General features: G+C 44.8%; 1 protein-coding gene across 4 annotated transcripts in view; it reads right to left on the bottom strand.

Annotated features, from left to right (window-relative positions):
* YIPF1 (Yip1 domain family member 1) overlaps window positions 1-16634 on the bottom strand; it is a 35193-nt gene that overhangs the window by 3173 nt on the left and 15386 nt on the right. For 2 of the 4 annotated variants that reach the window (XM_049711117.1, XM_049711113.1), the window contains 4 exons: window positions 15723-15839; window positions 12331-12497; window positions 11805-11987; window positions 7747-7878 (listed from right to left, as the gene is read on the bottom strand). In XM_049711117.1, coding sequence (XP_049567074.1) covers window positions 7789-7878; window positions 11805-11987; window positions 12331-12497; window positions 15723-15839 — 557 coding nt within the window. In that variant the 3' untranslated portion in view covers window positions 7747-7788. The remainder of the gene's footprint in view (window positions 1-7746; window positions 7879-11804; window positions 11988-12330; window positions 12498-15722; window positions 15840-16634) is intronic. The other 2 variants (XM_049711123.1, XM_049711121.1) reach the window with 2 other exon arrangements.

Raw genomic sequence — 16634 nt, 5'->3', positions numbered from 1 at the left:
TTCCCCGACTAGGGATTGAACCTGGGCCATGGCAGTGAAAGTGCAAAGTCCTAACTACTGGACCACTAGGGAATTCCCTTCAAAGATTTTAAAGTAACATTTCCAGTAGTTAGAGGTAGTTTGGTACTTTCACTACTAGATTCCTGTAAGTGCGCAGTGGGATAAAACAAGTAAGTACTTATGTGATAGCCCAATTCGATCATTGATGGTGTCAGTGAGAAATGAGATCCTCAGTACAGGAGAAAGGAGATATGAATATAAGATACAAGCAGTTTAGTACTGTACTAAACAGGAATTGGAAGTATCAGTATGAACTCACAACATATGTTCTATCAAGCAAACAACAATCATATTTCCTAGCTCTGAACATTGAAAAGGCCTGAAAACAATGACTAAGCCAGTTGCAGTGAGCACCACTAGCATCCAAATTGTGACCTGGAAATACTATTTCCCTGAATGGAACCAGGACTGGACTCCTTAGAGAAATGGCTCAGTCTGGGTCTGGGACAGGAAAAGTCCAAAATGAGCCTAGAACATTTGGTCATAACAGTTAACAAGGCAGTTACCAGAGACTCCTAGGGTCGTGCCGACAGGACTCGGGGGCCAACCTGAAGAGGCTCCCGGTGGCCAAATACAGGACAATTTGAGCATCAATAAGCATAGTATTTGCAATGGACTGAAACTAATAGGTCATTGCTGCAGATCCTAGTGAGCCAACTACTATTCTGAAAGCAGGTAAATAAAGAGAAAAAAATCATTTATCTTGCTTTTCTAATATAAACTGTATCACCGGAACCACACAGATGAAGGGAAATTTTTAGTAAAGAAGTATTCTAGTAAATAAATAAAGAAGGAAAGATAGAACTGAAATATCATCATTTTGAAACCCATACTGAATTAATGGGTCTAGGCATTGTTTATTAATGGCTACTAATATCAAAAAGACAGAGAGATAATTAGACATTATGAGTTTATGGATGGAAGGGTTTTACAGCACATATCAAGTAATTTTGCCAAAAAAAAATCAATCTGAATCTGATCAAACCTTTAGATACAACCAGCAATTCATAGAAAACAGAGGACAGAGCTATATGTTAAATGATACCATGGAGAAACAATCAGCAAAATCCAGACAGTGAAAAACTATAGGATAAATGATTTTTCAACAAATAAGTGGCAAAGGGAAAGAGAAAGATGGAGTAGGACTCTATAATTTAAAAGGCATTTAAGAGGTACAACACCCAATTGCAATATGAAACTCAAACACTGAGATGTATTTGATATTAGTTATTTCTTTTTTTTTAATATTTATTTATTTTTTATTTTTTTATTTTGGCTGCACTGGGTCTTAGTTGCGGCACGTGGGATCTTTTAGCTGCAGCATGTGGACTCTTAGTTGCAGCATGCGGACCCTTAGTTGTGGCACGCAAACTCTTAGCTGCGCCATGCAAACTCTTAGTTGTAGCACGTGAACTCTTAGTTGCAGCATGTATGCGGGATCTAGTTCCCCGACCAGGGATCGAAACTGGGCCCCCTGAATTGGGAGCATGGAGTCTTACCCACTGGTCCACCAGGGAAGCCCCAAGAGTTATTATTTCTTAAGATGTGATTATGGCACTATGGTTAGGTTTTGAAGAGTAACTTTCTTTTTTTTTTAAAGGTTGTTTTAGCCTCTTATTTTAAATATTTATTTATTTTTGGCTATTCCTCATGGCTTGTGGGTATTTTTTTTTTTTTTCGGTATGCGGGCCTCTCACTGTTGTGGCCTCTCCTGTTGCAGAGCACAGGCTCCGGACGCGCAGGCTCAGCGGCCACGGCTGACGGGCCTAGCCACTCCGCGGCATGTGGGATCTTCCCGGACCAGGGCACGAACCCATGTCCCCTGCATAGGCAGGCGGACTCTCAACCACTGCCCCACCAGGAAAGCCCCCGGCTTGTGGGATCTTATTTCCCGACTGGGGATTGAACCCGGGCCCATGGCAGTGAAAGTGCAGAGTCCTAACCACTGGACCGCCAGGGAAGTCCCTGAAAAGAGTATCTTTTATAGATACAGGATTTAAGTGTTTATGGATGAAATAATAGGATGTTCTATATTTGCTTCCAAATAATACAGGGGAAAGAGGTGGGGAATATATGGGTATATGGATGAGACAAGACTGGCCATGAGTTGACAACTGTTGAAAGTGCAAGAGGGGAGGGGTACATAGGGATTCACTATACTATTCACTCTACTTTTGTCTATGTTTAAAAGTTTCCACTAAATAAGTCAAATAAAAGAATAAAAAGTTACTGTGTTGACCCACTTACCATCCCAGGGTCTACCAATTTTCCTCAAAGAAAGGGAACAAAGAAGAAAACTGAAAAAGAAATAGCCCAGGAACTGAAAATGGATTCTCTGGGAAGGGACATTTCCCGACATGGTGTGGAAAAGAATAAGGGGCTGTAGAAAACAGTGTTAGCTATGGTGTGAGATCATGCGGTTTGGACACTGTGTTAAAGGGGATTACAGCATTCATTGAGTTAAAGCTGATTTCAGAATAAAAGAACTGATGTGTATAAACCTAGTAAGAACATTTGAAGCTTTGGCTTATAAAATGAACTCTTGACATGAGTGAGTGAAAGGATAATTGCATATAAAACCTGTGTATCGAATCAGGAGGGTTTTAATTACAAAGGAGTCTCCTGAAGCCCTCTGCTCATCCCTTATTAAAGCCCTTATCACACTGCGGTATATTTACCTGCTGGCCGTCCTCCTCTGGACAGAGCCACTTGTCATTGCCCCTGGGAAGGTAGCCCCAATCTGAATACAGTCCTTCAGATACTCTATCCCTCAAGCCAAAGTAAGACTCCCTAGGTGCACCAGGGTCCTGGCTCAGAGAAGAACTGGCATTGGCCCTCAGGTGATAAGTTAATATAAAACAGAAAGAACGAAGGAAGGAAGCAAGGAAGGAAAGAAGAAAGCCAGATGTTCTTTATAATGTCTCAATGACTTATGTAGAGGTAGCTTCCCTGATTACAAGTAATTGGAGGCTCCCTCGTGATCCTGAAGTTCTAGGGAAAGAAGGGGTTAATGCTCTCCCAGTAATCCCTTCCAGGCTAAGCCCTCCACTGCACAGATTTCCATGAGGAAAGTTATCTGTGAGATTAGAAGTCATTCTTTTCCAGTGAAAGCTGGCAGTCCACAGCTTACAGTGGGAGGCATAGCCAGCTCATAAATCTGCAGCGCTCAGGGCTCTGGACAGCCCTCTCATTGGCAAAGCGACTGATGCTTCTGCCAGGGAGGCTCCGAAGAAACTGTTCATCACTATCTCATTTAGAGACTTGATACCCAAATGGAGACACTGACACCCAAGTTTATAGATCTGAGCAAAGCCCATAGGTATCAAATCTGTGTAAATCAGGATGGGAGGTCTGCAAGGGCCCTAAGGGCCAGGATCTTCCAAGATGCCAGCTTCTGACTCTCTGAAGGTGTATAGCACCTGGGACACTTGGTCTGGAGACTTCATAACCAAAATGTATGAAAGGAACTGTATGTATGAAGTCTCAGCCCAGGAGCAGGCTGAGAGAGCCCCTCTCCAGGTTGATGTCAGGTATTCTGAGGCAAGGCAGAGAGCCAGGCAGCTGTGGCCACTGTGTCCTCCACCTCTGTCCCTCTGCAGCTGAGCTCAGGTTTTCTTGTTCTAGGTGATGTGAGCCCACAGCGCATCACTGTGTCTCAATGAACAGCCTACGTCTTCACTTTCCCAAAAGCCACGGGAAGTTGACTACTCTTTTCAGAAAAACGGGTAACTAACTGCTTTCTGCTCACGCAAGACCCCCTCTGTGAAGCCTTCCCCCAGGCCAAATGAGTCAGTGTTTCTGTGCTCCCACAGTGCCCATCAGCTCACAACTTGGCCATGCACTTCTCACACAGCCTGGCCCACCGCCTGGTCCTTATCTGGTGAGCTGTTTTACCCATGGACCAAGGCGCCTTGAGGCAGACTCTATCTGATTTTGCAGGTCCCCAGTGCCCAGCTCACAGAGGCCACAAAGTGGCCTCAAATAAACATTGAGTGAGGAAGTAAATTATGATCCAGGACTCAGTGAGCCAAGGCACTTCTGGTAAAAGCCCACATCCTGACTCTTGCCTGAATCTTACAAAGTCACCTCCACCCACGCTATTAACGAAGCACTCGCCCTGTCTGTGCTAGGCGGGTATTAGGCCAAGGCTGGGGAGTCCAAGTGAAATAAGAGTCCCTTCCCCATGGACCTCAGATGAAGATCCATCCTGCTCTGGGGCCTTCTCTGCTAACAGTCAATGGAGTCCATTTGCAGGATGAGCTGGACAAATGTGCAGACAATTCAACAGTAATGCAAACAACCTACCACTTGCTCATTCTAAGGCAGTGGGCTCCAAAAACAAGCCACTGAGGTAGTGGAAGCAAAATATTAGAACTTCTATAATATTTATTTTTCATCAAAAAATAAGGAATTAAGCTTTAATAGTTACTATATGGGTTGACAACAGTCTTTGTAAATGCTTCAACTATAAACGTGTCACTGAAGGTGTGTGCTTGTGGCAGAGAGACTCTAAAATGGCCTCCATGATGTATATGTACAGCAAATCACCACAATGTGCACTTTCAATATCTTACAATTCTGTCAGTTCATCCTCAATAAAGCTAAAAATTTAAATTAAATTAAAAAATAAAAATGGCCTCTAATGATCCGGTATTTATGCCCTGATGTGTCCTGTCCCCTGGAGTGTGGGCAAGACTTGCGACTTGCCTCTAATCCAAAGAATATGGCAAAGGTGATGGATGTCATTTCTGTGATTACGTTACATAGACGGTAACTTGCATCTTCCTAAGAGTCTCCGTTGATTATCTCCATTTGTGGCTTTGATGAAGTAAAAGTCCTCATATGGAGGGGTCTATGTGGCAAGGAACTGAGGGCAGCCTCCAGCTGACCAGCAGCAAGGAGGCCATTGGTCTGGCAGGCCACAAGGAACTGAATCCTGCCAAGAACTATGTGAGCTCGGAAGAAGATCCTTCCCCAGCCCAGTTTTCAGCCGAGACCCCGGCGCAGGCAACACTTTTGAGTGCAGCCTTGTGAGAGTACTAAGCAAGGAGAAGGAGAAGGAGAGAACTAAGCAAAGCTACGCCCGGATTCCTGACTCACAGAGACAGTGAGATAATGAATGTGTGTTTTTTGAGCTGCTAGGTTTGTGGCAATATTGTTAGGCAGAAATAGATAATACAGTCCTCAAATTCTTAACTGACAGGTTGTGCAATCAAAGTAGTGTGGAGACCTCTAGATTAGCAAAGTAGGCGTTCCCCACCCCCAAAAGAGCCAAAGGTCAGCAGGGGAGCCTACAAGTTTTCGTGGTAAAAAGAACATCAGCCTAAAAAGTGGGAAAGTGGAAAAAACCTCAGGAATTGGTTCCCGAAGACCTGGGTTTGATTCCCAGCTCTGCCTCTAAGAGAGGGGTGATCTTAGTCAACTCAGACTTACTAAAGCCCAGCTTCCCTCATCCATATAATGGGGGACAACAAGGCTGGTAAGAGCGGCCAATGAGAGTGATCTGGACAGTGTTTTGTAACATAGAATGTGATATACATGTTAGTTTGCTACCAAACCTGGCCTTGGGCAGGGCACTGTCCTCTCTTGGCCTCAGCTTCCTTATTGTAAAAAGAAGAGGGAAGCACGTCCCATCTCCAAGGGCTCTGACCTTCTTTGATTCTAGCATCACCTATAATGTGAAGAGAGGAAGCGGGGAAATCAGGCTCTGACATTTACAGTGGTTTCCCAGTCACGCCATTGGCCAGGATGACTGTCGCACCAACAAGGCAACCAGAGAGGCCTCTGTTTGACCAATCACATCTTGTCACCTTGCAGGGTCGGCAACCTAAATTCCTCAACTAAGAGGGAAAATCTCCATTTGTTTTACAAAAAGGAAATAAAGGGTGACGGTAAAGTGAGTAAGAACCACCAAGTTTCCGCACAGATGACTAACCCCTTTCAGAGGGGCTGCAGCTTGATTCTGTTACTGAGCACCAACTATGTGCCAGGAGCTTTTATAAACACGATCTCTACTTTCACTACAATCTTGTAATATAATACACACACATATCTCACTTCATTGTTCTTCCCTTTATTGCACTTTGCAGATATTGTTGTTTTTTACACATTGAAGGTTTGTGGCAGCTCCACACTGAGCGAGTCTATTGGCACCAGTTTCCCAAGAGCATTCATCTCTGTGTCACATTTTGGTAATTCTTGAAATATTTCAAACTTTTTCATTATTATCCTATTTGTTATGGGGATCTCTGATCAGTGATCTCTGATGTCACTACTACTAGGACTCAAAGAGGGCTCAGGTGATGGTTAGCATTTTTTTAAGCAATGAAATATTGATACTTTCTAATTAAGGTATGTGCATTGCTTTTCTAGACATAATACTGTTGCATACTTAATAGGCTACAGCATAGTGTAAATATAACTTGCATATGCACTAGGAAACCAGAAAATTCATGTGACTTGCTTTACTGCGATACTCACTTTACTGTGGTGGTCTGGAACCGAACCCACAATATCTCCGAGGTATGCCTGTAGACTGTATCATCTTCATTTCATAGTAAGTTAGCTGAGGCTCAGAGAGAGTCAGCCCCTTGCCCCAGGCACACTGCTAGTACATGGTAGGGCAGGGATTTTCATTCTGTTTGACTCTAAAGGCCCTGGTCATTGCACCACACCCTGTTGCTCTGGGAGACAGCAGCTTGGGCAGAAAGGTCAGCCCATGATTACAACATAGAGTAAAGGTTTTGGCCCACAGTGAGATCATGTGCAGAGTGTGGCTTCATTCATTCATTCCACAAACATTTACTGAGCACCTACTGTATATACCACGTCATGTGGTGGGCAATGAAGAAACAGAGAAATACCCATTCCTTGTTCTTATGGGGAGACACCCTAGTACATGGAGGACAAATGGATGAATAAATGCGTGAACAAATGGATAAGCAGATGGACACACTGACAGTGAGTGACTGGTGTTTCGAGCACCACTAATAAAGTGATGTATAATATAGGGTGTAATGGGTTCACAGGTAAGTGATGACTGCTGGAAGGGAAGGAACATTTCAGACAACTGGATCAGCAAGTGCAAAGGTAGGACGTGTTCTGGAGATGGCAAGCAGCTCAGCACGGCTGCAGGCTCAGAACACAGAGGAGGTGGAACGGGGAGGCGAGAGACCAGTCATGGAGGAACAGGGTCTTTTTCCTGTACTCTGACCCTCTGAGCTAACCACCAACAGTGGAATCATCAAAGAGGCCCAAGAACAAACTGGGCGTGAGAACTGGTAAGCTTCGGAGAACTGCATGAGTAATTCAAGAGCGGTCACACTCAGGGTCTGAGGCCAGCCTGAGAAGTCACAGAGAAACTGGAGGAAACCACTAGACTGTAATCAAATGGAACAAATCCATGCTGTGCTGCTGGGAAGGGGACAGGGAGTAGAGGAGAGGGGATGCTGGGGCCAAAAGGCAGGAACTCCTCTTACAGAAGAATCTGAGAGCTTGTGTTTTCCAAATGTATAAAGCCAGATGAGTCTACTTCCCAACTGAAGCCTCAGCAAGAGGGACACACACAGGGACATGCGTGTGCACGCACACCACACTGAACCATGCAGACAGACAGAAGGGCCTGGCCCTCTCAGCGCTTCATGCTAATGGCAGCAGGACTGAGGCCCCTGCCCATTTTTACTGTACCTCATAGCGAGAAGATGAAACGGTGATCGCTCACTTTCCCCTTTAGCTGGACTTGGCTGCTGCAGCTGTTTGGTTTGGAGCAGCTGTGCTTGTTGGGAGATGGTCCATCTCTGGTGCATCAAAAAAGTAGGCCTGCAGGAAAAGGAGACCCATGAGGGTGGTTAACAAATAATGGTCCAGGGGCGTGTCCTAGACTCCACGCTGACAGTACCTCTGGGCTCCCTGCATCTCCCCCACTGCACTGGTCATCACTGAACTGTCTCTGTTTCTGTCTCTTACTCGACTGAGACTGCCTTTTTAAACTTTGCTACCATTTATTAAGCACTTGCTACCTATGACTTAATCTTCATAACAACTCGGTGAGGTTGTTATCACTACCCTCATCTGACAGAGGAAGAAACTGAGGCTCAGAGAAGCTGCCATTCGATTAGGTGCACGTGGCAGCAGGTGGTGCAGCCAGGACTCAATGCTTGGTCTTTCCGACTGCAAAGCTCAAGCTTAATCACCACAGTCTCTCCTCCAAAGACCGTGTCCTTCTTGTCTCTGCGTCACCAGCCCCTCACACAGGGCCGGGCACACCGTGTCAACAATCAATACTTAACGAACTGAACCAAGGTAGACTCCTGCCAAACCAGTCGGCTCCCCGTAAAGACCTTTCAAAGAAAGTGCTAGGCAGGCTTCACCTCTTAATTCTTCAACTTGGAAATGAAAGGTTTGATAAGGGCTTCCACTCACCATCTACAATTTAACTATCAAAAATCAGAAGGAGGTGGAAAACGGAAAATCATCAGGGAGGATCTTCCCACCTGTTTCGGGGTCTGAGAAGCCTAACGTGAGCCCGGGAAAATACCAATCTCACTAGCCCTGAACTCGGGTTGTTCGAAGGACAGGTGAACCCGTTAGTAAATCAGGGACCACTGCCTGCGCATGACTCGCCCCTGGAGCCGGGGCCTCAGGAAGGTAAAAAAGAAAAAAAGCCACCAAGTCAAGAGCCATCTCACCAGCTCTGCTCTCTATCAGCCAGAAGGGGGCGCCAACACAACACGCTGGAGTTTCCCCCAACATAATTCCTATTTCGAGTTAAGTCTTCAATAATCCATTTCAAAAAGTTCCTAGCTGCAGACTCCCTCTAGTTTGCCACATCCCCTGGGCAATTCTAGTAGTTTTAAAAGCCTTCCTCCCCAAGGCCCCTTCCAGCAGCTGTTTTCCGAGGAAGGAGAAGAATGGTCCCTAACCCGAGCAGGGGCAGGGGCCGTGCTACTAGCGTTGGGCCCCTCCAGTTATCTTGCGTGTGCACTGAGCCAAGACGCCCCCAGGATGCAAGAACAACGACTGTCTTCCAGGTTCCTGGAGGAAACCCTCACCAGATGGAATAAGCCAGGAAGCCCAGCTTCTAAACCTGGCTCTGCTAGGAACTCGCACTATGACTTTGCACAAGTCTTATCTGTTAAATGAAAGGATTGGAAAAAATAATCCACGAAAATAAAAATAATTAATTCCACAAACACTAGGGCACAGACCCTCTACTCGGAGCAGTACCACCTCAAACATAGGTTTGTGCATCTCCAAACATACCAGCCAAGGATGCAACCTCTAGTGCCTCCTTAGTCTCCCTGCCAGGTGTGTTCCAGGACCAACTTAGAGATCGTGTACAAGTACAAGCACCGAGGGACCCACAGCAGGTGCTGGGCTGTCATATGCTTCACTGCACTAAGGTGAAAACACCAATTCGTGTTCCCCAGGGGACAGTGAGAAGGCCAAGCTGTCTGGTTCAGCCAGTGCCCCTCAGCTCAAGTAACTCCCCTGTCATTTCCTCTCCCTGCCTTTGCAGTGATAGTAATTGTACATATCATTCATCCTTGTGGTAACAACTTTTACTTCTTTTTCTACGTGAGGAGGTGGGGGTCCAGAGGGGTGAACTAATAAGCAAAAAAGCAGGTAGTGATGGAGTTGAGACAACAAAACCCCAGACCCAGTGGGCCCCTGGCTAAACAAATGGTTCCCTTCCTCGAGGAAAGAAAACTGTGCCTCCCGTCCAAGAAGCGGTCCTACACCTGCAATTAGCTACCTGCTCCACCATCCAATCTGCCCCACTCCCCTGAGTCTCTTAAAACTGAACAGGGCAATGTCTTTTCTCCTGCCTCCTTCTCTCCTCCAACTTCTCAACCGTGTGTGCGTGTGTAAGAAGTTCAGGAGAGAGATGGGAAGATGCCAGGGAGGGGCACCAATGAAAGGGCACTGTCCCTAGAGTTGTGGCCTGGGACCGCACCTACTGGGGTACTCGGAGGAACAGGCAGCAGAGTGGCCCTGGAAATTTCTGATGACACAGGGCTCGTTTAATAACTTCTTTACATCTGAAGGAACTATCACAGCATATGAAGCGCTTTCACAGCCATTTTCACTGAGTCTCACAAAAGCCCATGAAATATGAATCTCCCTGACAGATGAGGAAACCCAGGTTCTGAGTTCTGAGAGCCTAGGCTCTCAATGCTAAGCAGCATTGAGTGCTCTTTCTACTTCAGTATGATGCTCTCTTTTAGAAAGTTCCTGAGTAGCAAGATGGGGAGGTAAACCCTAACTTCAGTGTCGTTTACCCCAAAAGGGAAGAGTAGGCATAGGAGGTAAAAGATCCTGGCCACAGGTACCAAATTAAACGTGTTAATAACAACACCACCTCCCTGCTCCATAGCCCCATCTGCCTTGCGCCTCTCTACTCTTCACACAACAGAACACGGCAATGCCTTTCTCCTGCCTCCTTCCCCTCACCAACTTCTTAACAAGGAACATAACACACACACACACACACACACACACACACACACTCAAAATTCAAAAGAGAGATGGGAAGACACCAGTGAGAGGCATTACAGCGAGAGAGTTAGTCACAGTGCAAAGCACATTCTTCCTCAGCAGACAGGAGGGTCACAGGAAGGTCACAGCAGCATTTCTAGGCATCAGCCCAGAGATGCCAAGTGCCAGACATTAACAGTGTCACTCTGCTGTCTCAAGGGGTTAAAGTTTAGGCATAGGTAAAATGCATGTCAACCAAGAACTCGGCACTTTTTATGAGACTTGTTCAATGATAAAGTATTGGGATCTTATTCAAGCACTTAATGAGACCATGGTTGTCTACAGAAAATATTCAAGATCAAACAGTGCCAAAGAAATCTTTACTCCTGTAACTGCAAAGCCTGACCAAGGGTCTGGCCATGTGCTATGTGAACATCTTCCTGTGGGCAGCCATGACCTTAACATTCTTGGATTTGGATTTTTTAAAAAACCTATACCAGTCCTTGTTAAGGCCATGGGCAGCAAGTTTTACACACAATGTGTACAGAAATTACAAAGAACATGTCTCCTTAGGATCAAAGGAAAGGGATCTAATTTATGGGTATTTATGGGACAAATTCCATGTTAAGTGCTTTATATGTATTATTTTATTTTATCCTCAGAACAACCCTCTGTGACAAGAACTATTATACCCACGTTGCAGATTAAGAAATTCAGATTCAGAGAAGTTAGGTTCCCTGCCCAAGCTCATACAGCCAGTGAGTGACACAGCTGGTCTTCAATCTGGGCCTGACTCAAAAGCACATGGTTTCCCTAAAAAGATAGCTAAACACATTAATTCAAACATTGTTTTACATGTTGTTCATCTTAAAGATAACTTTTTCCTATTTTGACTTCATTCTCGAGCTTTCTACCTGTGAAATGCTGAATTTCAAAACTCTTTCTGAGTCTGTGCAGAAAACCAGTAAAAGCATCCAGAGGTGGAACCCCCGCCCCCCGGACCCTCCGCTCCCCAGCTCTATATGTAGACACTCATCCACCCCTACTTCCTCTGGCCAGACACCAAATCTCAACCAAACTTCAGAAGTTAGGTGAAGTCAGAGATTATAATCAAATTCTCATGACTATTATTTCTCATCTAGGACAGTCTATTTAAAACGATATTTATTTCATGGAGCCAATTTTTAAAGAACCGTGGTGCCTAACAGTTTGAGGTCTTAGCATTTGCATCGAAAGCGCACCGGAAGAGCATCGGAATGAGACCATACCAGGCAGCCCACAGAAAGCAGCATGTGAAGCAACACAATCGTCACAATTGTGGCCAATGCGATGCGTCGGTTGTCCTCACGAACTGCTGGCCAAAATGTCATTGCCAAGACAGAGCCTGAGATGCCCAGGGCAATCACAACTAGAATCCAGCGGACCACTTTCTGGGGGATGATCCACAGTATCTGAAAGAAAAGGAGGGCGGGGAGGGCTTGGGGGAGGCATTCAGCGAGGCATTTGTTCGTTCCAGGCACACGTGTTCATAAAGGCCCAGGAGCCTGTCAGCAGCTGGGCCTTCACTGCCACTCGGGTTTCCCAGAACAGCCCAGAGAAACGCCACCAGCGTGCAGACTGAGGGGAGCGCTTTCCTAACAAAGGGCTCAAGATCCAGGGAAAGCACTTGGCTCCCCGGCCTCCATTCCCACTAAACTTCTAAATGCAAGGGGTATTTTTCAGATGCACATCAGTGATGCTGGTTGAATTTTCCACTAAGAACAGGGCCTCACTCAGAATCAGTGTGGTACTTACCGCTGTGGGGATATAAATGAAGAGTGAATATCCGTAGACGCACACAATCTCCAAAAATGAATAGGAAACGATGTTCATAACTTTACTGTTTCTCCACACAAGGAAACCCCAGAGTGCAAGAGGAACCAGCCAGGCATAGGCATAGATGATTGTGGCTGCGATGGACACTGAGGGTGAGAGGACACAAGTTTTAATTGCACCATGCCTTTAATGCACTGTCACGGCACTTCTGGTACCTGCTGGACTTCCTTCCTGCAGGAGTGTCCACCTGCCTCACTGGATCAGGGGATCGTGTCTTACTGGTCTCAACCCCTGAGCCTGGCACAGTACCCAACAAGCAGTAGGTGCTCTATAAATGTGCTGAATCCATGCCCCTTTAGCATTTGTGTTTGTGGTGATGACCAGTAGTCTTTCCTATGGTTTCTATAATTCACTTAATTACTAACAACTAATAGTATTAAACAACTGAATTATGCAACTGAAATACTTCCGAGGGCCACACTGCAAGTGTTTAAATACACAGAACATTTCAATCAAATACAAGTCAACTATCCCCTTGGAAGAACACATCTTCCTTCCTAATATAACAAGAACTGACACTGATTTCTTTAGCAAATTTACGAAAATGACCTGGGTTCAGATTAACTTGTTTTACGTGCTACTTAGAGTTCCTTCTGTCTCTGAAATAGGGAGTTCCAGCTCACCGATGAATTGCTTGGAATAGTCTCCAGTTCCACTTTCTTCTTTAAATAATTCAGTCTCTGTGGTGGAAATGCTACTTAGCGGCTCCTCAGAGGAGCAATGCTCAGTGTATTACTTACTGTCCCTCCCTCCCCCTCCTCTAGCAGCACGCCCTAGAGGATTCGTCCTCCCTCTTCCGGAGTGAACGGCTCAGTCCGCAACACCAGCCCTTCCCAGATGAAAGTCACCAGGTAATCCACTGAACGCTCTTGGCAAGAACAAAGGCAGTCCTAGCAACTACAGTCAGACTCTGGGTAAGATATGTGATTGTCTAAAACATTTTCAGCTCCCAGAGCAGTTTTTTTCACACGGGGAACTCCAGCATTAAGCCAAATGTAATTCTGCTGATATACTGCCTTTTTCTTGAATAACTAACAGGAGGGGAAGGGAATTGCTACAGTGACTACAGCTGTCCACTGGGTGTCAGGCATTACACTGAGTGCTTTACTGAGAGGTAACGTTGTTCAATAGTCAGAGCTACAGACTGTATATGCAGACTCTCATCCTAGCTCTGCCACTTACAGCTGAGTAGACCTGGGTGGTGAGTTACTTAACCTTCCTACCTCTCATCTGTAAAATGGGAATAATAATAGTACACCACCTTATAAGATTATTAGGAGAATTCAATGAGTAAAAACACGTATATTTAGAACACTGATTGATAAATAATAAATGCCCAATCAAGAATAAGCTTTTTATATTGTTAACTTGCATATAAACACATTATTTCATATAATCTATATCTTTATTTAGAGATGAGGAAACAGGATCAGAGAGCTAAGTGGTTTGGTTAGGGTCAAATAATTAATAAGTGGTAGAAGCGGGACATGACCTTGGATGTGTGACTTATAATCTTTACATAAAATGGAAAAATATTTATTGATCGAGTCAATGACTATCTTACTGGCACATACATCCCATGACTCCCACTGGGATGCCCAGCTAAACAGGATAAGAACAGACAAGGACCCCTGACCCCTGCCCTCCCCGCTCCCCCCACAGCTTCCACACCCTCAGGCAGGGTGATTCACTCCTCTTCTCTGTCAATATACCTCTACAGACTTCTGATATAGAAATTAACACATACCATTTGTTACAGCAATATCCATTTACCTGTTTTTCTTTACTTAACCACTGAGCTACTTGAAGGCATATTGATAGTTCATGGATAACATTTATTCAGTTAAACTTAAACCCAGGTTACTTGACAAATGGAGTTGGGACTGAATCCAGGTCTGACTCCATAATGGAGGAGAGAAGAAGGGAAAATGGGCATGGAGGGTAGAGGGGACGAAAAGAAGGCTACATGGACATACACACAGGTAAATACATTTCTCTACAGACACACAGTTATGTGTACATACATATATAGCAATAGTTAATTTTACTGAACTCTTTTTGTACAAGGCACTATTCTAACCTCTTTACATACATCACTTCTTTATTCTTACAATAGCGCTATAATATAGGTATTCTTATTCCCATTTCACTGATAAGGAATCTGAGGCCAAGAGAGATGAAATCATTTGCCCATCAAGGTAGAAGCTAGTGAATGGTGGAGCTGGAGCCTGAAGCCGATGGCCTGGTTCCCGAGCCCATGCTCTTATACAGCCTTTCAACAGGAGAGCAGGCCAGAAGGGACGGAGGGAGGGAAGGAGAGAATGGAGAAAGTGGCACAGGCCAATCTCCTGCAGAGCCAAACACCTCCAACTTGGGGTGGCTGACATCTGCAAATCCCTCAAAGCTGTTTGGTTTTTTTCCCCCAGCTATCCAATACTGCCACAAGAAAGGACGTTTTAAACTAAGCACGTCATCCACAAGCCCATCACTAGGACACGTTCACTTCTGCATTCTCCCTCCTGGGCCCTGACCATTTGTAAACTTCTCTTTAACAAAGCTGCTAACAGAACTGGCCTAAGTTTGTTTTTTTATTTTGTGTGTGGTACGCGGGCCTCTCACTGTTGTGGTCTCTCCCGTTGCGGAGCACAGGCTCCGGACACGCAGGCTCAGCGGCCATGGCTCACAGGCCCAGCCGCTCCGCGGCATGTGGGATCTTCCCAGACCGGGGCACGAACCCGTGTCCCCTGCATCGGCAGGCGGACTCTCAACCACTGCGCCACCAGGGAAGCCCCCGGCCTAAGTGTGGATTATGAGTTTTCCATGTTGCTCTAAGTGCTTCATAATTAATGGCTACAGACCCAGCTAGCTGAGTCATCATGCCTTAAATAACAATGCCCCTATTGTTTCCAACATTTGGATAATACAAATAATGCTACAGTGGAGACTTTCACGCACACTGCTTTTTACTTATTTTGTACATTTTTCTTTGGATAAATTCCGATTGCTATGGGGCCTTGCCTTCCAGTATTCCAAAAGAGTATATGGATTCACAATATTGAATATACTTAATGCCACTGAACCACACACTTAAAAATGGTTAAAATGGTACATTGTAGGTTATATATATTTTACCACAATAGAAAATAAAAAGACTATGTGGCTTTATATAGACGGATGATTAATTTTGGGCCCTTAAAGACAGAAAAAAAGGGCTGCAGGACCTACAGACAGGGGTCTAAGAGCTCAGTGGGTAGAAAGAACTCACGGTTACCAACTAACAGCATTCCAAATGAGTCAAGCTATTCACCAACCTTTTCGGAATTCGGGCACATAATGGTATGTCTTCCTTCCCAGATGGATTAAGAAGTTGGAAAGGTTCCCACTAATTGCTATGGCGAAGACCAACGTGGCACATATCCAGAAGGGGCCTGCAAAGCAAACCAGAAAATTCAGACAAGAAAATGAAGAACCAGCTTTCAGGCTCTCACAAAATAATTTCTTATCTCCCTCACCCTATTCATGTGAGGTGAATACGAATTTTAGATGGAATCTAAAGGGAAGGGAAAATGAATTTTAGATGGAATCAGTACTCGTTTAGTGGGGATTTTCTTTTTTAAAAGGTCAAACATGCAACTCAGTAATTAGCTGCCTTAAAGACAAGGGGGATTGAAATGCACAGACCAAAACACCTTCCATGAATAAAGACACTGGTTTGCTTATAGTTTCTTGTATTGGAGGATCATCAAAAAAAATGTATGGACATTTTGTTAAACCTTCACCATCAGGATACAGGAAGCAAAGGTTACTTCCTTGACATAAGTACCAAGTGTTAATGCCAGAGAAAAATATTTTAAATCAGATAGGTCCTTTGTTGTCTAAATGGAAGAGTAGGGCAAGCAGAACACTTTAGGAAAGGGTTCATTTAATCTAACAAATCACCGTGTATGTGTATGTGTGTCTTTATTTTTTTCTTTTTTTTTTAATCAAAAAGTAATACATGCACATAGTTCAACAGGCACAAAAAGGGAATATAGAGAAAAGTAAAATTCCTTTCCTCTCTGTTCCCTAGCTATGCATTTTGCTTCCACAGAGCTCGCCACTGTAACCAGTTTCTGGTGAATCCTGCCAGAGATTCCTATACACATATAAGCAAATGCATATTTGTGTGTGTGTGTGTGTGCACGCGCTTTATACAAACGCTAACAAGCATATGTATTTCCGCC

The sequence above is a fragment of the Orcinus orca genome, chromosome 1 (assembly GCF_937001465.1).
Source record: "Orcinus orca chromosome 1, mOrcOrc1.1, whole genome shotgun sequence".
Taxonomy (NCBI): Eukaryota; Metazoa; Chordata; class Mammalia; order Artiodactyla; family Delphinidae; genus Orcinus; species Orcinus orca.
Note: the sequence above shows the minus strand (reverse complement) of the source record. Positions and strands in the feature narration are given on the sequence as shown.